The 23,691-nt window shown below is 38.9% G+C and overlaps 1 protein-coding gene across 1 annotated transcript in view; it reads left to right on the top strand.

Moving 5' to 3' along the window:
* BCL11B (BCL11 transcription factor B) overlaps positions 1–8,303 on the top strand; it is an 86,276-nt gene extending 77,973 nt beyond the window's left edge. The window contains exon 3 of the mRNA XM_069949365.1: positions 1,904–8,303. Coding sequence (XP_069805466.1) covers positions 1,904–3,900 — 1,997 coding nt within the window. The 3' untranslated portion in view covers positions 3,901–8,303. The remainder of the gene's footprint in view (positions 1–1,903) is intronic.
* Positions 8,304–23,691: the final 15,388 nt, after the last annotated feature.

Here is a 23,691-nt window from a genome sequence, read left to right as displayed (position 1 = left end):
GAGCAAAGCGAGCTTCGTTTAGCTTCAGCTTTTAAATCCCACTATCTGCTCGCTCCGTGGAGAAGGTGGAGACTAACCCAAAGACCGCCTAGAAAACATGAATTCTTCTAGGCGATCCTCGAGCTGTCTGCACCTTCTCTACAGAGCGGGCATACAGTGGGATTTAAAATCGATGGTTCTGCTACCTACGAAGCCAAATGAAACCTGTTTTGCTCAACTCTAGTTGCTACATATTCCGACTGTCCTGCTAGGAATGCTGTGAAAGTTTATTACCGGCTCAGAGTCATATTTTATTTTTTATTATAAACCCTGAGAAAATTATTAGTTTTATGTAACTTTTTTATACGGTTTTGAATAGCTCTTTCTGTAAAGTTCCACTTTGTAGCACTTGCATGCCTTATGAGTTATATGATCAGAAGACATCAGGTAAAAGAGGTCAAATTCTTCTCAGCAAGTCCCGGCAAGTGGTTGTGTGCAAGCCTGCCATTTACAGCGACCAGTTCACTTGAATTAAATAGCCTCAGTAATCCAGGTTTACCTGAATAGAACTTTTCAAGTAAATACAAGTTCGCTGTCTACTGAATGTTCAATGTGCTATATAAAAATCCAGACTCTCTTAGCAATGACCTCACCGTAAAGCCTAATAAAAAAAAAGGTAAAGGCACATGTTCACAGAAGATGTAACTGGGGGTTCAAAAATCCAGCTTCTCCTGCCTCGACATAAAGGTATTTTACAAGGTTCTTACAAGTCCTTGGGCGTCCAACAAGATCATGCAGGATGAGAAATTAAGAATGACCTATCACCTGTAAATGACAGAGGCTGCCATTTTGTGGGCTGAACAAATCAAAAGTTCAACCTAGGAACATGTGGTATCATTGAAGTGATGCAGGTTTCCTCTTGCCTTCATAGTGTGTTTGGTTCCCAGAAGAGTAATAAACTCGCAAAGCTCAAAAAATGTGTAGAAAAGCCAATCCACCTTGGTCTAGGTTGGGAATTTTTTCATGGCACTATATTTGGAATCAGAAGGGATGGGGGAAAAAAGTCTAAAAGTCACCCTATAAACCAATGGGAATATCAAAAAATATTTTCTATAGTAGTTTAATGGTAGTCAAGGTTGTCTGGGGTCATTGTCTACCAGGATATTGAAAGGGATCCAGTTTTTTGGTGTTGGGTCTATTCTTCTTTCCCACCATGTCCCATATCGGGGGGATAGTCGAAAGGCCACCATACACGTCAGATGGTTGACTGTTCCTGCCATTCTATGACTGTACATGAATTATGCTCTTGAGGATATCATCTTATCTCCTAAAACTTTTCGTTCCCAACTTCCAACATGTTAATCATTTATACCATAACCATTTGTGAAGAGAAGAGCTCTCATATCCCATAAAGTGTTCTAGAATGATTGTACTCGTGGTTGATCTAATAGAAATCAAGTGATAAGTGTAGATATTTAGTAACAGATAAGCCTTAATGTCATACTCCACACAGCTACGCTGTTATAGCCGCCCAATTGTAGCGTATTAAAAAATCAATAGCGGCGCGTTTCGGTGAAGTATTTTGTAGCACTTATTGATTAGGTATTGTTTTTCTCCACTCATATTCATTACCCTGCCAAGCTGATAAGAGTGTGATACAAGTATATTAGCAAATATTCATTACTGCGTTGTATATTGAGCCGCAGTCTGTAAATTTGCACAGAAGCGATAATAAGTAGAGAGTTACGGGACATTCATTACCGCTTTGTTTGTAGTTCAAAAGCAACAGTCATCATGCAGAAATTGCTTAGAGGCTTCTATAAAAATAAGAGAGGTCCTAAAATTCTGTAAATTTTAATATATATACATATTTTTTCAATTTGTAAGAGTTCATCATTTGAATTTTTTTTTCTTTTCTTTTTAGGTAAAGATGAGCCTTCAAGCTATATTTGCACAACATGTAAGCAGCCTTTCAACAGCGCCTGGTTTCTGCTTCAACATGCTCAAAATACACATGGATTTCGCATCTACCTGGAGACCAGCCCAACTAGCAGTTCCCTTACACCCCGAATCACTATCCCTCCACCTCTGGGACCGGAGACTGTTGCACCATCCCCACTGATGAACTTCCTTGGAGACAGCAATCCCTTTAATCTCTTGCGAATGACTGGACCCATCCTACGTGAACATCCAGGCTTTGCTGAGGCTCGGCTCCCAAACACACCACCACTCTTTAGCCCACCCCCTCGCCATCATCTGGACCCGCACCGCCTTAGTGCCGAAGAAATGGGGTTAGTTGCCCAGCATCCCAGTGCCTTTGACAGAGTTATGCGTTTAAATCCAATGGCAATTGAATCTCCAGCAATGGATTTTTCTCGAAGGCTACGAGAACTGGCAGGAAATAACTCCACTCCTCCTCCGGTCTCTCCGAACCGTGGCAATCCTATGCATCGCCTGCTAAATCCCTTCCAGCCAAGCCCTAAATCCCCTTTTATGAGTACACCACCATTGCCACCAATGCCCCCAAGCAGTACGACACCACCGCAAACCCAGGCCAAGAGTAAATCCTGCGAGTTTTGCGGGAAGACTTTCAAGTTCCAGAGCAATCTTATAGTCCACCGTCGTAGTCACACAGGGGAAAAACCTTATAAATGTCAATTGTGTGATCACGCTTGCTCGCAGGCAAGCAAATTAAAACGCCACATGAAAACGCATATGCACAAAGCTGGCTCAATGACTGGCAGGTCTGATGATGGACTATCAGCTACAAGTTCACCAGAGCCAGGCACTAGTGAGTTAACGGGAGAAGGGAAATCCAATGAGACAGATTTTAGAAATGAAAGTGACCCTTCCTTAGGCCATGACAATGAAGAAGAAGAGGAGGAGGAGGAAGAAGAGGAGGAGGAACTGGAGAATGAGAGCAGGCCAGAATCAAGTTTCAGCATGGACTCAGAAATGAGTCGTAACCGTGAAAATGGTGCAAAGCCCATGCATGATGAGAAGTCCCTTGTGCTTGGTAAAGTGATGGATAACGTAAGCCTGGGAGACATGCAGCAATATAACGACATACTCAACGAAAAACATAAGAGAAGTCACTTCATGAAACGCTCTTCTGACCCACGAGACCTATGTCGGAGAATTCCAGGGGATGAAGACGGGGTAGAGAGAGAAATTATTCGAAACGAAGAAGGGACAGTCAATGGTAGAAATTTCGGCTCAGGTGAACCTTTTCCAGGCTTGCTCCCTCGAAAGCCAATGCCCATCTCCGGCAGTGGTCTCAATAACTCATCGAAAAGGATAAAAATTGAGAAAGACTTGGACTTACCACCAGCAACGATAATCCCTTCAGAAAACGTTTACTCACAGTGGCTGGTTGGATATGCAGCATCACGGCACTTCATGAAGGATCCATTTCTTGGATTCACAGACTCTAGACAATCCCCTTTTGCAACGTCTTCTGAACACTCTTCAGAAAACGGGAGCCTGCGGTTCTCTACTCCACCAGGTGATATGCTGGACGGGGGTCTCTCAGGGCGGAGTGGGACAGCGAGTGGGGGCAGCACCCCTCACATCAGTGGACCAGGCCCTGGCCGACCCAGCTCGAAAGAAGGGAGAAGGAGTGATACATGCGAGTTCTGTGGCAAAGTATTTAAGAACTGCAGCAACCTCACCGTCCACCGTCGGAGCCACACTGGGGAACGGCCTTACAAATGTGAGCTCTGCAACTATGCATGTGCACAGAGCAGCAAGCTGACGCGCCACATGAAAACACATGGCCAGATAGGTAAGGAGGTGTACCGCTGTGACATTTGCCAGATGCCCTTCAGCGTTTACAGCACCCTGGAAAAACACATGAAAAAGTGGCACGGAGAACACTTGCTGACAAATGACGTGAAAATTGAGCAGGCAGAAAGAAGCTAAGGCCCCTATATGGGTTAATTCAGTTTAATTTGTACAGATTTAACTATTGCCAACTGAGAAAGCTGACCTTACTTGCCTCCTTAAACATAACTTAGTGTAAACATGTTAGGTGTCACAAAGTGGCACTTAAAAATATATCCTGTGTCTGCAGTTCTTTTAAGCCTGAGGGTTGAATAAGGCAGTAACAATTGTGGAGCCTTTTAACTGTGCAATAATTTCTGTATTTATTTGGGTTTAATTTGTCATTTTGGCATGTGCAGGTACTTTTTTTTTAATTTGCTGTTTTTTAAATTTCCTTTCTATATTTTTTTATATATATTTTTTTTTTGTTATTGCGCATTCTTGTTAAAAAAGAAAAAACAAACAGAAAAAAACCCTCTTGTGCTGCGGGGACTGATAACTTGTCATAGGCAACAGTGATTTTTCAGCCCCCTTCAGGACAAAAAGGGTTTAATCCCACCTCTTCCCGGTAGTAGCCCCTCCCCTTTCCCCATTGTCTTAGTAGTGGAGAATTGTATTTTAAATTATCATTTTTTGGGCTGCTACATTTCTGGAATTTAAGCTAAAACTTTTTGTAATTTCTTGCAAAGAAGCCATCAGCTATTTGATTTCATTTTATACCGATTTTATGTTCTATGGCCATTTCAAAAAAAAAAAAAAAAAAGATGGGGGTCAGGATTATTTACACAGCGGATTACAATCTTTAATATTTTGAGCACTTAATTTTTTTTTAATGGCATGGTAGGATCTCATACGCAACAGTTAAAATGCAACCTAAAAACTCAAGAGTCTGTAGTTAAGAATCTTGGGGGTACACCTCAAAAACAAAAGCAAAAAGGGAAATTTTTCAAAAATAGTCTTAACTTTTCACATACATGGGGATTTAATCAGAGGCATATCTTGGAGTAGCGTCCCAGCTTGAGAGCTCCACTTAAAATAATTTTTGCTGCTTACGTGGCCTGCAACCCGGCCTCTTGGGCTGCGCGTTGCGAGTCACTCTAGCAAGCAAAGGGCAGAGAGATGCACTGTTAACTCTGAAACCCACCTGCAGTGTTCTGCAGTTCACCCAGTGCTGAAAGGCTGAAGGGTCATCATTGCAGTTCATTACCGTTATGTCATTGTAATATTGTGGACTTTTTTAACATGTTATTTATTCTAAATAATTGCAAGTTCCGATAATGACACCTGCTTTTAAGATCCTTTTTCCATTTTTGTTTTCTTTTTTTCTTTTACGTGCATCAGGAGGACAGCAGAGATCAAAAGGTTACCCATTTTAATTTTGTTGACCGCACTTTAAAAAAAACAAAAACAAAATACAAAAACTTGAGTTTTCCATGGCTTCTGAACAAGAAATTACAGCCTATTCTCCTACGCAACCCGATGGCGGGTTGAACTCTATAAGGGAACACCTGAGATTAAGTGCCAGTGTTGCTAAGCATGGCATTCACAATGCTGGCACTATAAAAAGAATATATATATAATTTATTGGACGGTTTGTCTACTGCCATTCGAATTTTTTGTGAGTGCCTTGAAAACTGATCTTCCTATGTGAGTCTCTTGAGACAAAATGCAAAACATTTTTTTGTGAAACAAAAAAAAAAAGGACTTTTAACATAGTAATACAAGAAAAGTACATTTCTTTAAAAACAAAAAAAAGTCAAAAGCCACATTTACTTATTAAACAAAAACAGAAAAAAAAAAATCTGGTTAACGATAGTGTGGACTCGATAATGCCATAAGACCCAATCTTACGAAGATGTTTACTCAGCACAAGTTCGAACCTTCTTTGGCTGATTTATTATCGGCTATGTTTCTTTTCAGGACAACGCTGCTTAGGAAAAAAAAAACGGAATGAAAATTATTTACTGCTGAATTGAAAATGACACAACTTACCAGTTATCGTTGAATGGGGAAAAAAAAAACAATTCAGGAACAACTATTTTTTTTTTTTAAACGTTAAATTTAGTGCACTCTGTCTTAAAATACGTTTACAGTATTCAATACGTACAAGGGTAAAAGAAAAAAATAATTGTGTGTATGTGTGTTTGGACGATCATTTCTTTTCAAGGTTTGCTTAATAGGTTTAAAAAAATTGCCATAATGGCCATGTGTATATTGTTTATTTTTGAAATTTTTTTTTTTTGTTCTTTTTTGGTGACGGGGTTTTAGTATATATTATATATATTAAAATTTCTTGATTACTGTAAAAGTGGACCAGTATTTGTAATAATGGAGAATGCCTGGGCATTTAACAAAACCAGAAAAAAATTTTTTTCCTTGAAAAAAAATGTTGCAGTAAAAAAAAAGACAAAAAAACTTAAATGGTGGGTCTATAACATTGTTCTTGTCACTGTAATTGTAAAGTCTGAGTTTTAGTACTTATTTTCCTGCCTTGGGTGTTAATTTTTTTTTTTATTATTTCGAAACTGTATAGAAACTTGTATTTGGGGATTAAAAGGTGATTGCTACACCATGTAGAAAAAGTAAGTAGAAAAAAAAGTGCTTAATATTGTTATTGCTTTGCAGAAAAAAAAAAAAATCACTTTCTGAACTGTGCTTAATTTTATTCCCTCCTGCTCCTGCCCTCCTCTCCCCCTCCCTCCCTCCTCCCTTCTGGAATGGATATTGATATTGATTGGTTCACATGATGTAGGCACTTGCTGTATTTTTACCGGAGCTTGTAATTTTTTAACTGTACGCTTATCCTTTTAAAAGGATTAAATGTACCTTTTTGTTAGTGAATTTGAAAAAAAAAAAAGAAAAGAAAACAATGCTGCCATAATATATTTTTTTAATTTGGCAGGATAAAATATTGAAAAAAAAAAAATACAAAAAAAACACAAAATAAATAAAGCATTTGTAATTTAAGTCCTACTGTACAGAAAAAAAAAATTAGGAAGCTGTTTAACAGCTTTCGGGGGGTAAAACTTAAGAAAAATAAAAAAAACAAAAAAAAAAAACAGAAAGAAAACAACTTAAATATTTTGTTCACCGGTAAATATTAGTTGTACATTTTTTCATTATTAGCCTACAAAATAAGTACTGTTCCTACAGGGATGTAACAATCCATAGGGTGCCTGGACCTTGTATCAAGGCCTTAGCAGGTATTGAATGATTGGTACGGACTACCGCTGTAAAATAATATAAATTTTTTTGTATTAAAAAAAAAAAAAATTACAGGAACATTCCACAAAACTGTAACCTGTGAAGTTTCCAGAGAACCTCTTATAGAGAGTTATGCTCCATCCTACATCCTATCCTTTCTTCCTATATGTTGTACTTACGATAACTCAAACTGGTTAAAGGAGAACACAAACCCTACTGTATTATTATGCTATATGGTCCAGGCACAACCACGCCATCCCCTGTCAGAACAGGACGTCACATGAACCCAGGTCTTGCCAGTCCATTAGCATCTGCTTTGCTTTTCAATCCTTTTTGTACATTCCATAAAAAAAAAAAAAAATTCCTGAATGTTTGATGGGCTGAGATGAAATTCTGATTTTATATTTCCCCTTTATAATTCCCCAATTTCGGGAACACTAAAAATTTTTGAAAGTCAACAATGCCCTCCAGACCAATTAAATCGATTTTGAATGCCCCACCCAAAAAGTTGACTATATCAACTATATGGTAACTATATGGTAATGTCACCAGCAAATGTGGAACTCCCCTTTTTTTTCACCAACATGGTATGTGCCACACTTAATGGGTATTCGTAGGTCAAACCAACAAGCACAAAAGTGAAAATTTTTGGGGATACTCTATCCCATCCCTTCTTTGAAGCACAATTAGCAAGCTCCTGCTCTCGTAGTCTTTTCTCCCCCCTTATAGCGGTCGATAGCATTTCATCACAGCCCATGGTTAAAAAGACAGTCCGCCATTTTGTGTATCGCAGGCAGCCTCATCATAATGGTGCTCTTTGTAATTTCAGAACTGCAAAGCAAAATTAAATGTCGGTTAAGTTGTTTGCATTTGTACGGCAAGGCGAAATATTTTTATTACCTTTTTCTATTATTGTATGAGCTTTTGTTGTTTTGGAGGTTTTTGTCTTTTACTACAAGTTTGAAACTATTTATTATTGCTTGGTATTTGCGCTCTGTTTGAAAAACGAGCACTTTTTTTTTTTTTTTTATTATGGATAAAATGTTGGGACGGCTAGAGGTCTTTTCAACATGGCTAGGTGAAATATTTATTGTTTCTTTATCTATCTGTACAAGAATATGGTCTTTCTTTAACCGTACTGTCTCATTGTTGAGTTCAGCATGTGTCAGCCATTTCATTTGTACGCTCGTTTGAAACAAAGCTTGTTCCAGTTTTCAAGTTATAAAAAAGAAAAATAAATTGGACATTAAACTTGATGAAACGATGCTTCCTCTTCTTCTGTTTTCTTCACCCAGGAATCTATGGGGGCAACCTGTTCTTCATTGGTTTAAGAAAAAAATATTTGCACAAAAAGATTAAAAAAAAAAAAAAAAAAAAAGGTTAGATACAGAAAACACAGATGCGTTTTTTGTTAGTTTTGTATGCAATTTGTGGTGCCAATAATTTTAAAAGGGGTTATCCGGGCTTAGAAAAACTTGGCCCCTTTCATCCAGAAACAGCACCTTTTCTGTCCTTAGGTTAGATGGGGTTTTGCAGCTCAATTCTATTGAAGTGAATGAGGATGAATTGTAATACCACACACAACCTAAGGACAGGGGTCGCGCTGTTTTTGCAAGAAAGTAGATATGTTTTTTCTAATCCTGGATAAGAGCACAAGGCCAGACATTCCAGTGTGGTTAAGATGCTGTTTTGATGCACTTTTACTAAATATTTAGCTTTTTTTTTTTAAATCTTTTGCAGTCTTTAAATGCAGCTGTTTTACATAAAAAAAAAATTTAATTTCTTTCTACTGTTTTAAATTTTTTTTAAAGGCTGCAAGTATTAAAAAAAAAAAAAGCCTAAGGGGCAATTTATCACGTGGTGGGGTTCAAATGCCGCTCTAATCTGAAATCCCCGTCTCTCCTGGATTTATCAAGATATATATCCTGTGCAACTGAGGTTCAGGGGGCTTAGAAATTTAGCAGTGTATAAGTATCTTTCGCAAAATGATGTGGTCGTGGACGCGTTTGGGGTCAAAAATTTAAAAAAAGCTTTAGTTTATGTTCAAACACTGTCAAAACACCCTTTGTTTTGAAATGAGGTCCGTCCACCAAAAATGGCCGTCATTTCAGCGGTGCGTGAACATAGCCTTAGGCTTGTGTCTCACACAACACTGTATTTTTTTCTTAATATTTTTTGAGTCAAAGCCAGAAATGGATTTAAAAGGAGTGGGAAGTGAATAGAAAGGGCTTAGACATCCGGATCCGATTCTGGCTCCGGTTCAGAAAACTGCATCAACAACTGTAGCGGCCGTTTTCAAATAAAGTTTAGCTTTTCCACAGTAACCAATGGCAACACTCATTAAGATATAAACGCTGAGTTCTGATTAGTTGCTGTGGGAAAGCCAGACAGTTTAGCTATTTAGGCCCAATGTTCCGGGGAAAGCGAGCGCTAGTCTTTCAGCTCAGAGCTCGATTCCCCCTTGTTTCCTGCTTGTTGTCTTTGCTATTACATACACAGACAGTGAGTGGGAAGGAGTGGAAGGGGCCGCCTGAACAATCCTTAGATCGTTCGGGTGGCCCGGCATATTTAGATCGTGGCCTTTTAACCTACTCTATTACATTAAACGATTATCAGCCTGAATGGCCAAGTTAGGCCGATAATTGTTCAGTGTAATAGCACCTTTAGGCCCTGTCCACACAACGTAAAAATAAGGGGAAAATACGGTCGTATTTGGATGAATATTCCCTCAAATAAAGAACATCATCATTATTTCTGGCAGTATTTATCCAAATACGGCCATATTTTGCCCTTATTTTTACATTGTGGCAACATGGCCTTAGTCAGTTTTTGTTTATTCCCTGTAACAACTATTCTGTTCTAATATCCCTAATTGAGATATTTCTAATTGATTTATGCCTTTGCTGTGGCCAAACACTACAAGAAAGTCTATATAGAAATATTGGGGGAGATAATTATCAGGCAGTATCATAGTAAGAATTTTTTTATTTGTATTTGAATTTTTCATTTGTATAATAATGAGCTCTGGCCAAATGAAATCTGAGCTGTGATTGGTTGTTATGGGCAACACAGAACATTGTCACTATACGACAACGCAATGAATCTCCATCACAGTGCTTTGATATTTTGTTATGGGAAGACTTTTTTATGTATTATGTTCTGGGTACGGAATTTTTTCATTCGCTTGGCAAACAAAGTAAAACTACATTGGTAATAGATTAAAAAAAGGCTACAAAAAGCATAAAAAAGCAGTAACTTTTTTTTTAATTTATGGCATTTATTTTTTACAAGCCCCCCCCCCCCAAAAGGCCTAAAGAAGGCTAAAAAAGTGTATTTTCCTCAAAAACTGCAGTTGTTACAAAAAAACTAAAACAAACCCAAAACAGGTGTGATACACCATCCTGAAGGAGGCTTTAATGCGTATAGAAAATGCCATGAATTTTTTTCTGCATTTTGGTGACATTTTTACATCATATTACAGTTCTAACAAGTGTTTTCTATTTTTTTGGGGAAAAAAACATTAGCCGGAGTGTGGAAAAAAACCTGACACTTACCTCAATCTGTAGCTTTGGAACTGTAAAAAGCGATAGAAGGCAAAAAGATGAAAAAACAAACCTGTAAAAATGGCCAAACATAAGGCTGATGCAAAGTTGAAAAAATAAGGCTAAAAAAACATGTAAAAATAGACACCACAAAATGGAATGGAAAACAGCAGGAGGCTTTGATCACACACTATGGCTAGGTTCACACTATGTAAAAATCACCTCCATCTTTTATAATAACGGCTGTCAATGCGCAAATAATGTCCATTCATTTAAATGACAGAGGTTAGTGTGAATCTAGCCCAGGCTGGGCATTTTATTTAGCTATTTTTATGTTCTGTTTTTTTTTTTAGAAATTTTTTGCCTTCGATAGTTTTTTTTTACAGCTGGGTGCAAAATGAAGCTCAAATACAGTGTGCCAAGACGGCCAAACCTCGGCCTATGTTCACGCAGAGTTTTTGGTTCCATCTTTTTGCCTGCAAGAAAATAGACCTTTTTAGAGTTGTCTTTGCTGAAAAAAATATAATGCTTGTTACATATGGCTATGTCCACAAAGTATTTTGGCCAGTATTTTTTTTTCCACCAAGAACAGGAGAGGGTCAAAAACACAGAAAGGCTAAGTTCTCACAACGTTATTTTGAGGCCAAAATATGGCTGTAAGTAATGACCATCATTTACAGCTGTAATTATGAAAATACAGCTGTATTTTCACCTTGAAAAAGTTTTGAGATTATAGCCAAAAGGTGCAAATTTTTCTAGTCCTGATTTAGGCTAAAAATAATGACCAAAATATGGGAACGTAGCCAAACACATTTGTGAGCCGGAAACAGATGAACAAACATCTAAGGCTGACTTCACACTGCTTAAAAATCTTGGAAAAACGTCATGTTTTTTTTTTGTGCAAAAACTCGAGCAGACAGATCTTAGCTGGAGGTAAATGGACGTTTAGGATCAGCCTTACACACGGGGGGATTTACGAAGACCAGCGTATTTGAACGCCGGTCTTATATTAGGCCTTGCCCCATTTCCCCGACAGGATTCTTTAAGAGGCGCACACATCCAATAGGTGTAGATTTTGATCATGATTTATGAGGCACGGGAGGAGGCCACGCCTCCTCCCTGCCTTATCACGCCCCCAAGCTCCGCCAGCCCGCCCATCGGGAAGGCGAGGCTTGGGGGGGGCGTACGTCAGGAAAAAAGGTCGAATCTCCACCTTCTCCCTGGCGTGCGTCTCGGGCAGACGCTTTGTAAATGTCCCCCACAGTGTTTTTTTTGTCCTGCGTTTTTCTCTCCTCTCTGGCGTATTTGAGGCTCTTTGCCAGTTTTTCCAATGTGCAGCATGCTGAGGGTGTGGTGTTTTTTGGTAAACTGTGGTGTTTTTTCATCCATAGATTTCATTGTTTGTTACCTTTTGTGGTCCAGAAACTAGGTCACGTGATGGCAGAAAAACACCCCAAATGTACTGCCACACACTTTTTGTCTAGTGTTTTTCAGACCAAAAAAAAAAAAAACACCACAAAAAAACCCGCCAATGCTGCACATGGCCCTTTTTTATGCGTTTGCGTTTGGCAATTTTCACACAATATTTTTTAAGCTCTGTTTAAAATGACGTCCGTCATTTTGAGTTTAAAATAACGGACATCATTTAGATCTCTGGCCTCCTGTCGCAATGACGGCTGTTTGTACATTATTCTAGTTTGGTTACTAATTGGCCTTTGGATGCGGCTTAATTTAATTTAAATATTTATTATTTTTCCATTATTTTAAGAAAGTGTGAAGCCAGCCTAAACCACAAAAAAGATCATTTACACAAGTCAAAAACACGCAAAAATAAAATGCATGGAAAAAAAACGCATTGGCAGTTTCTTTTGCCGTGTTTTTTTTTTTTGGCAGGCCTGGAAAAAACACCACACAAAAAGGTTGTGCGAGTGCACTCTAAAGGCTATGTTCATACAACAGCAAAATTTTTACACTATGGGGGAAATTTATCAAACATGGTGTAAAGTGAAACTGGCCCAGTTGCCCCTAGCAACCAATCAGATTCCACCTTTTATTCCTCACAGACTCTTTGGAAAATGAAAGGTGGAATCTGATTGGTTGCTGGGGGCGACTGAGCCAGTTTCACTTTACACCATGTTTGATAAATCTCCCCCTATGTCTTTTGTACTGCCATCATTAAATGGCAAAAGTCGGCCATCTTTTGTTAACTACGGCCACATGTAATGTTAATGATCATTATTTTGCTGGTGTGTGAAGATAGCCAAGAACTGCATCAAAATTTGCATGAAAAATTACATTCCATTGCCCACAGCTAAACTAAAAAAAAAAAAAAAAATCGCATTTAAAAAAAAAAAAAAATCAAAATTGAGCTTTGATTAAACGTGTTGTAAACGTGTCAATAGTTTGTGACACACAATTAGGCCGTGTTCACACATAGTTACACGGCCGTAACTACAGGAAAAAATAAACAGCTGAATAAACAGCTTATTGCTTTTGGTTAATTTTTTCAGTCCTTTACAGCTTGCGGGAACATGGTCTTAGGATGGTCTTATACTCGGCACAGCAACCAATCACAGCTCAGTTTTTATTTCATATAGTGCTATTAAAAAATTAAAGCTACACTGTGATAGGTTGGGTAGCACTGTTGGGCATTTTTTATTTATTCTCTCATGTTTTTTCTTGCGCTTACTCTTTGTAGCTTTTCCTGGTGTTTTGTTATGTTTTTTTTTTTTTTTTTGTCGTGTGTCTGTGGCGATTTCCTATTTTTAATGCAGCTTACTCCTAGTAGTGTGTTTGTGTGTTTCTGGTGCTTTGTTGCCCGTTTAATGAATCTGTTTTACGGAGGAAAAAAGTGATGGTAAAAGCGGATGCAGTTGTATGCCATTTGATATTATAAAAAAAAAAAAAAAAAAAGATGATTTATTAGTGTACACAAAAACGTGGTTGACCACATTTTTTTTGTTTATTAAAATTTAACATTCAAAAAAGATACAGTAAAACAGATGCAAAAATGCTGCGTCTGGCTATGCTTTTTCCAGCTATTGTTTTGCAGCAGTAAAAAAAGTGTGTTTTTGTTTACACTCTAGTGATTTTTGCTATTTTTTTTAGATTCCTCTTGTATTTTGGCCCTTTTTTTTTTGTTTCTTTAAAAATAGCCGAAAATAAAACACATGCTACGCAATTTAACGGCTGTTGGAATTAGAGCATTTTTTTTTAAAATGGTGCACAAGACGTCAGTATAAAATGTTATTGAATAAAAAAAAAACACAGTTTCTTTTCCTTTTAATTATTTTCTACAACAAATCTGTGTCAAAATATTTGTATTATTTGGTGCGAATTAAGGCCCTTTGCACGCATCCATTTTACAGATCTGCATATTCATATTACAGATTCAAGTCCCGAGAAGGTACTCGCAACTGTAATATGGACAAGTGGGTGGATCTGTGTATAGACAAGTGGGCGGATCTGCTAAGGGCCCCCCCACATTATTGGGGGGACACACGGAGTTGCAGCCCCCCCTCCTCCTTTTTTGGTATTAGGTTTTACAGTATAGGCAGACTTGGTCTGCCCCGTTGTTGTGTTGTTTCCCCCCCCTATTTCTCCCCTCACAGGTGGTCCGGTCCGGTGCTAGAAGTTTCTACTGAACAGCTGTTACTATCAGCTGATTGGATCAACGGTCGAGCGGGAAAAGAGATGGGAACAGTGATCAGCTTTGATTGGCTGTTCAAAAACGTGCGGGAGATTCGTTTTGAATTTAAGCAGAGACACAGCGCTGGGAGCTCAGTCGGCGCTGATCTCTGGATGAAGAAGCTCCCACCCTCCCGCCCCATTTTTTTTTTAAAGGATTTAGAACTGTCGCGGACTTTGTAGTGGGGTTTAATTGCCCAGTCTATTTTGGGCTGGATAGGTTCTGTTCTATGGTCTATGAGATTTTATTGGTTAAATTATTTATTCTTATTATACTAAATGTTTGTAAACCCTTATGAAGTCCGCGGCCATAAAAATTTCAAAAGGTAATGGTGTTGTTTCTTCTTTTTAGGTTAAGCTATTGTGGGAGGGGTGGGGTTTGCACTTCCGTGTATACTGACAAGTGGGTGGATCTGTAATATGGACAAGTGGGTGGATCTGTGATATAGACACATGGGCAGATCTGTATACAGACAAGTGGGCGGATCTGTAATTTGGACAAGTGGGTGGATGTTAATATAAACAAGTGGGCGGGTCTGTAGCATCGATATGTGCAAGGTTATGTTTAAATGTAATATATATGATGCAGATTTTACGTTGCGTAAATCAGTTGAACCCTGCCTAAAATCTGAAGTGTGTGAACATACTGTTACTCTCACCTGTGGGGAAAAAAACACAGCATATTCTTAACCTTAGGGATATGTTCACACAATGTAAAATCAGGGCAAAATATGGCCATATTTTGATTTTACATTGTGTGGACATAACCTAGGGCAAAAACACACAGTGCAATGAAATATTCCATAATCCAACAATTTTTATACGTACATACACATACAATATTTAGGTTAAAAAAAAAATTTAAAACCAAGAGCAAAAACTGCCTGACAGTTGGAATAAAATGTCACAAACCATTACAGATCATTGAGTTTGTGTAAGGAGAAAAAAAAAAAAGAGAAAGAAAAGTTAATTTTTAGCTGTTAATGAAGTATAGTTTGGCGTCAGTGTCACTTCTATGGTGTGAATGTATTCTGGACGGGTTCGGTTCAATGGCGTTAATCTGCTGACTTCTTCAGACTGGAAAATATCACGTAAGGCTCTTGTCCCCGAGCGTGTCACTGTAGTACCAGCAGCTTCCAATCAACGGTGTGAAGAGGCGACGACTAAAAATGGCATTCGTATTTTATAGAAAGCTCGGGACACTCTGTCTAACAATACTACAAGGGCTCCAAACACTTACAGTCTGGATATTTACATGTGGGTGGAAAGCAACAAGAACAATGATCGGTGGTGTATAGCGCCACTCTGGCCCATAGGCTGTGGCTGGTACTGCAGCTCATCTCCAGTAACTTGAAACTGTAGTACCAGATACGGCCCATAGCCAAAAAAAAAAAACAACACAAAACACACGAATATAGGGATATGCAATGTAAATGATCACCATAGATGAGCAGGTGTCTCTCTGATACCAACAACTGAGACATCTACCCTTCTTTGGAGCATGTATGTTCAGTGTCTGTTGCAAAAGCAATGGATAGTGCTTGTCTTATGTTATCAATCATGTTTGGTCACAGTGTCTTTGTCTTTGAAACTGAAGGTATGGCCTGGAACATCCACAGCCGATGTGTTTGCCAGATGGCACTGGATGGTTGTGCGAGATTATGTATATGGAGTATGTATTCACTATTATATCATCTGCAGATATGTATAGCGTATGTATTCACTATTATATCATCTGCAGATATGTATAGAGTATGTATTCAGTATTATATCATCTGCAGATATGTATAGAGTATGTATTCACTATTATATCATCTGCAGATATGTATAGAGTATGTATTCACTATTATATCATCTGCAGATATGTATAGCATATGTATTCACTATTATATCATCTGCAGATATGTATAGAGTATGTATTCACTATTATATCATCTGCAGATATGTATAGCGTATGTATTCACTATTATATCATCTGCAGATATGTATAGAGTATGTATTCACTATTATATCATCTGCAGATATGTATAGAGTATGTATTCATTATTGTATCATCTGCAGATATGTATAGAGTATGTATTCACTATTATATCATCTGCAGATATGTATAGCATATGTATTCACTATTATATCATCTGCAGATATGTATAGAGTATGTATTCACTATTATATCATCTGCAGATATGTATAGAGTATGTATTCACTATTATATCATCTGCAGATATGTATAGAGTATGTATTCACTATTATATCATCTGCAGATATGTATAGCATATGTATTCACTATTATATCATCTGCAGATATGTATAGCATATGTATTCATTATTATATCATCTGCAGATATGTATAACATATGTATTCATTATTATATATTCTGCAGATATGTATAGAGTATGTATTCACTATTATATCATCTGCAGATATGTATAGCATATGTATTCACTATTATATCATCTGCAGATATGTATAGAGTATGTATTCATTATTATATCATCTGCAGATATGTATAACATATGTATTCATTATTATATCATCTGCAGATATGTATAGAGTATGTATTCACTATTATATCATCTGCAGATATGTATAGAGTATGTATTCATTATTATATCATCTGCAGATATGTATAGAGTATGTATTCACTATTATATCATCTGCAGATATGTATAGCATATGTATTCACTATTATATCATCTGCAGATATGTATAGAGTATGTATTCACTATTATATCATCTGCAGATATGTATAGAGTATGTATTCACTATTATATCATCTGCAGATATGTATAGCATATGTATTCACTATTATATCATCTTCAGATATGTATAGAGTATGTATTCACTATTATATCATCTGCAGATATGTATAGCATATGTATTCACTATTATATCATCTGCAGATATGTATAGCATATGTATTCACTATTATATCATCTGCAGATATGTATAGCATATGTATTCATTATTATATCATCTGCAGATATGTATAGCATATGTATTCATTATTATATATTCTGCAGATATGTATAACATATGTATTATTATATCATCTGCAGATATGTATAGCATATGTATTCATTATTATATAATCTGCAGATATGTATAGCATATGTATTCATTATTATATCATCTGCAGATATGTATAGCGTATGTATTCACTATTATATCTTCTGTAGACATACAGTATGTATTCTCTATATCTACTGCAGTTGTGTCGAGAGTATGTATTCCATATATCATCTGAAGATGTATATAGAATTTTCATTGTGTTGTATCTTCCTCCCATATGTATGTACTCCCTATATCATCTGCAGACATGTATACAGTAAATATTCCCTGTATCTGCTACAGATGTGTATAGAGTATATATCTTATGTAGATGTGTATCGAGTATATATTGCCTATATCTTCTGTAGACGTGTATAGAGTATATATCTTATGTAGATGTGTATAGAGTATATATCTTCTGTAGACTTGTATAGAGTATATATCTTCTGTAGACGTGTATAGAGTATATATCCCCTATATCTACTGTAGATGTGTATAGTATATATATATCTCCTGTAGACGTGTATAGTGTGTATATATATATTCTGTAGACGTGTATAGTGTATATATCTTCTATAGATGTGTATAGGGTATATATCCCGCATAACTTCTGTAGATGTGTATAGTATATATATCTTCTGTAGACGTGTATACAGTATATATTCCCTATATCTTCTGTAGATGTGTATATATCTTCTATAGATGTGTATAGAGTACATATTCCCTAAGTCTTCTGTAGACATGTATAGAGTATATATATTCTGTAGATGTGTATAGAGTATATATCCCCTATATCTTCTATACACGTGTATAGAGTATATATCCCCTATATCTTCTGTAGACTTGTGTATAGAAAATATATCCCCTATATCGTCTATACACGTGTATAGAGTATATATTTTCTATAGACGTGTATACAGTATATATCCCCTATATCTTCTGTAGACGTGTATAGTGTATGTATTTATTATGAGGGAGATTTGTCCAGCCATCTTGCAGTAGGTATGTCTTCTGTTGCCCATAGCAACCAATCACAGCTCAGCTTTCACATATTTACAAGCTCTGGTAAAAAGAAAGCTGAGCTGTGATTGGTTGCCATGGCGAACAGGGACTATTCCTACCATAAGAATGGTTAATAAATCTGTAATCCTCTGTACATATGTATAGTGTATGTATGTATGTATGTATGCACGCACCAAGGGGGAAATTTCGAGATTCATTGTTGCCCATAGTAACCGATCACAGCTCAGCTTTTATTTTCCCAGAGTAATACGAGAAAGTAATGTGGAGCTGTGATTGGTTGCTATGGGCAACGATTATGACAGCCTTGTTTGATAAATGTCTCCCTATATCTTCTATAGATGTGTATAGTGCACAGATGTCACACTCACGGCCCTCTAGCTGTTACAAAACTACAATTCCCATCATGCCTGGACAGCCAAAGCTTTAGCTTTGGCTGTCCAGGCATGATGGGAATTGTAGTTTTGCAGCAGCTGAGAGGTTTGACACCCAGAGTAGTGTTTCCCAACTCGATTCCTCCCAAAAGGTCATGATATAGGCTTCTCCCATACAAAAAGTGACACCTGATGCACTGACTATAACTATATCACTTAGGGAGTCCTCATAGCATGACCTGTTAAGGGTCCCTGAGGACTGGAGGTGACAAAGACTGGTATAGGGTATATATTCAGTCATACCGGTGTCCGCCCCGCTGGAGGCGTCTATGTGGCCTATGGCACATACCTCAATAGTAATGGTGGCCAATGGGATAAGACACAAAGCCTCTCCGTCCACTTGGATAAAATGAGCAAGACGATATGGGCGTTTCTGTCTCACTATTGTGCACTAGATCTCACGCTGAACATCCAGTTCCTACGTCTTGGACAACCATTGGACGTATGTCATCAAAGCAGCAACGTATTGTTAGCCATGTCTGTATTCTTTCTGAACAGAAACACTATATTCTTGGTAACACAACCTTAACCCTTCCTTCTCTCAACAATAGGTTTGAAAATGGTGAAAATGTCTACGAATTTTAATGTAAAATGTGAAATAAATAAAAAAAAATTCTAGTTGTATGTTAATTTAGGTTATTCACTCATTGTATTATTGAACGTTTTATGTTTATGTTATTATTCCATGCTGTTATACAAGGTCTCTGCCACCACGGCAAACGGGGTACATGCGCCATCCACTCGATGGGACCTGCACCTATGAGACATTTATGGACACCTATGTCCGCTAAATGTGATCAGGACGGGTTTATAGCCAATGTATGTATGCAACACGTTCACCTTCATTGACTATGAAACGAGAAAGTATATTAGAAATATGCCAAACTTTATGGTGTGGTAGTAGCAATATAAAACTGGAGAATCCCTTTAAGTAGTAGTCACTTTTTGACATTCATGGTATATAATCATATATAGTAGATTAAGGACCCCAACCCCACTCTAGTTGCTTGTGGCAGCCATAGGTGGTTGGAAAGCTGAAAACAGACAGTTTTACATGGTTAAAGGGTTTTTCCCGGATTAGATAAAGCACTGTTGCTTTCTTGCAAAAACAGTGCCACCCCTATTTTCAGGTTTTATGTGGTATTACAATTGAACTGAGCTGCAAAACTACACCCAACTGGAGACAAGGATGGTGCTGCTTCTGGGGGAAAGCGTCCATGTTTTTCTAAGCCTGGATAACTCCTTTCACCAGTATTTACACTTTATATAACTCAGGAGGTTTATAAGCAGCATAGCTTGTGGCTGTGTATTTTATGAAACTCCCATTACCATCAATAGAAGTTACTTAAAGCAAATGTACCAGCAGGTACATCGTTTTAAGATCAATAGACCGGCGGCGGCACGGGGATGCTGGTGCCGCTGCCGGTTAGTCCTGGTCACCGGCCTGAAGCACTGGAGGTGGGCCCATCCTCCCCCAGTCTGACATTCTGCCCTTCCCTCTGTGTTGTGGCTCTATTGATTCTAATGGAGCCGCGTCACAGAGGGGAGGGCCGATTGACACATTGGGGGAGGGCGGGCTCGCCCCCAGTGCTTCAGGCCGGGTCGGTGATCAGGACTAAACTGGCGCTGTGCATGGGAACTGGGCCGCAGTTTAAGAAAAGCATTGCGGCACCAGCATCCCCGTGCCGGCGTCTTTCTATTGATGTATAAATCTTAGAGCGATGTACCTGCTGGTACATTCCCTTTAAACTGCTGGACTGTCTGTTTTCCACTTCATATCCACCTCTAGGGTACGTTCATATGTACCGCATCTGCAGCGAGATACGCTGCGGATCCCTGGCCAGTACACCGGAGCCTATACATCACCTGGTCCCCGCTCCGGCTTGCTTCGGGGCTCCATGTGTCTTCACGTCAGCCAATCAGTGCTCTGCGGCGGGGCAGCACACTGATTAGCCGAGCGGAACCTGCCGGGAACCCCCGAAGCAAGCTGGAGCTGGGACCAGGTGAAGTATAGGCTCTGGCTTTGTTTTCAAAGGTTCTGCACATGACCAATTGCACCATTTCGAAGCAAGTGACAACTTGGGTCTCCCCGTCTGGCATCACTGAATTACACCTGATACGGAGAGCGTCAAACCTTGTATTCTGTAATTTACTCAGTCGCCCAATAAAGGTATCACCGGATTCTACTTCATCCTCCCTGTATATTGTCAGCGATAAGGAATAAAATGAAGCTGGGAGCCACTCGGTGATGACTGTAAATTACCGACGCGTTTTAGTCTTGATGGAAGTATCGATAAGGTCATGTCATGCGTTCACATTACTTCGTAAAACTTAGCAACATAAATCAATGCATTAAAAGCTACATAGCACAAAAGCCAATTGTGTGAGGGAAAAGTCAGACAGATTATCCACATCAGGCCGCTCCGCGCGTCACACTCCTGTGAACATTACTAATCAATTATAACATGTAGCCATTACTCAGACACTTAGAAATATCTATGTATTTCGTTCTTGGCCACAACCATGTCTAAATGGATGACAGATTCTCTACATGTTTGACAGAATTGCTGGCAGTGTAAATGGGGTGTGCTTGAAATTTCCTCGAATTTTAGTTCTGGTCCATCTTGAATGAGTGTTAGAAGTTCTTCCTATACCTCCATTGTACATATACAAGCTTCACATTGTATTATGACTAACGCTGAGTGTTTGGGTTCAGCAACGTTCTCCGAACCCGCTCTACATTTTATTCCCCATGGCTGCAGAAGTTAGATGCCGCCCTAGGGAGTCCTGGAAAACGTAGATACAGCTATAAGCCATAGGTTGTATCCATGTTCTCCTGGCAGCCCTAGGGCGGCATCCAACTTCTGCAAATTAAATGCCCAGCATTCGGGTTCGGAGAACGTCGCTAAACAGTTTGCTGAACACTAGTTATGACAGCAGTTGAGCAGAACCCAAATCTACTGAATTGGCCATCAATTTATTTACGGTACTATTAGACGGGCCGATGGGGGCCCGATAATAAATTTAAACGAGCGCCGGTATGCTAGATCGGCGCTCGTTTACTGGGCCTTTTACACAGCCCAATAATCGTTTAACAAGGGCTGCATGTTACCGATGTCCTTTCAGCCCTTGTTTAAACTTTATACATTACCTGTCCAGGCTGCAGGGCTCCTCTTCCTCTGTGCTTCTCCCCGTCAGCGGCCTGTCTCAGCTGACAGGCCGCTCAGCCAATCACTGCCCGCGGTGGTCCTGGCTAGTGATTGGCTGAGCGGCCTGTCAGCTGAGACAGGCCGCTCTGAAGCTGTAGTGCGCGGCACCCGGGGAGGAGCACAGAGGAAGAGGAGCCCTGCAGCCTGGATAGGTAATGTATATAGTCAGTCGCCACCGTACACATAGCGGTGCGTGGTCAGCGCCTGACAATTATAGGTCAGAACCTATATCAACGATCAGCCGATGACAACAATCATCGGCTGATCGTTGTCTTTATTACACGGAACGATAATCGGCCGATTCAGCCGATTATCGTTCCGTGTAATAGTACCCTTAGTCTTAGTTGTACCTTTTTTTTCTATAAAATTCTACAGTACAACGTTCTCATTCCAGAATTCTCCTGGGAACACAACAATTGAAAAGTAGAACAATGACTTTCACAAAGGCCAATTCATTAGACTTGGGCTTGGCGAATCCCACTTGGGATCATGATGCCCACCATGAAGGTCCTATGCTTTTTGAAAAATTATGAGAACTCATCCATTGTTGGTGTCTTGTACAATCATCTGGGCAGCTAACAAAAAAAAAAAAAAAGATCTGTCTTTCTATTTATCTATCTTACAAAATCAGAATTTAGGGCTTTTACCAAAAAGTATCATGATTCAGATTTTGTTATTTTTGTCTCGAATTCCGCAAACCTGCAATATACGACAAAGTTCAAATGAGCTATTTACTTGGATATGTTTTAATAAACTGCAACTGAAAAAAAAAAACAACAACACAGAAGTGGAGTCACCCCCAGAAGAAGCAACAGTGAAGACTGTCGGGACCTGGCTGCCATCCTGGTCTGTATTGCATTGTTTTTTTTTATTCCTTGATGTTGTTTAGCATAATCCAAGCTTACAGTTTGTTACCTATCCAGAGTATAGAAGATAAGTGATTGGTGGGGGAGTATAGGAGTCCTGGTGCACCTCTATGAATGGACTGGTGGTGGTGTATATACAATGCCCCCCCTAGTAAATCACTATGGGACTGCTGAAGATACCTGACTATAGCACCTAAGGATGGGTGATAAATCTTAGGATCTTATCTATTGTACTATTTTAGTGTCAGTACTTCCTTACCATGCATGTTATGTTACCTAATGTTACCCAGTACTATTTAGGCTCCTTTCACACTGTATTAGAAGTAAGCACTGGGGAAATAGCCAGTGCAAAAAACCCCTTGGGTACATTCACACTTGCCAGATCCGCAGCTGATTTTCTGCTGCGGATCCGCACCGGATCCGCAGCAGATCCGCAGCAGATTTCATTTAAATAACTGAACACAGAATCAAATCTGCACCATCAAATCTGCTGCGGATCTGCTGCAGATCTGCTGCGGATCCTGTAGGTGTGAACACACCCTTAACAATACTTAAAGGACTGTACTAGGCTATGTTTGGAAGTCCTATAGAGAGTACAATAGAGTGGTGGCCAAGCATGCACGTTGCTGCTCCATTGACTCAAAGGACAATGGATCTCCATTGTTGTGATCAGTGGGGTCACAGCTAGTTATCACCTATTCTGTGGTTATAAAACTTTTTTTTTTCTTTCAAATCAAGAGTCAGGAAACTGTCAGGAACTGTCCAGAGCAGGAGAGGTTTTCTATGGGGATTTGCTACTACTCCGGATAGTTCCTGACATGGACAGAGGTGGCAGCAGAGAGCACTGTGTCAGACTGGAAAGAATACACCACTTCCTAC

The sequence above is a fragment of the Dendropsophus ebraccatus genome, chromosome 13 (assembly GCF_027789765.1).
Source record: "Dendropsophus ebraccatus isolate aDenEbr1 chromosome 13, aDenEbr1.pat, whole genome shotgun sequence".
Classification (NCBI taxonomy): domain Eukaryota; kingdom Metazoa; phylum Chordata; class Amphibia; order Anura; family Hylidae; genus Dendropsophus; species Dendropsophus ebraccatus.
This window is presented reverse-complemented; position numbering and strand designations above follow the sequence as displayed.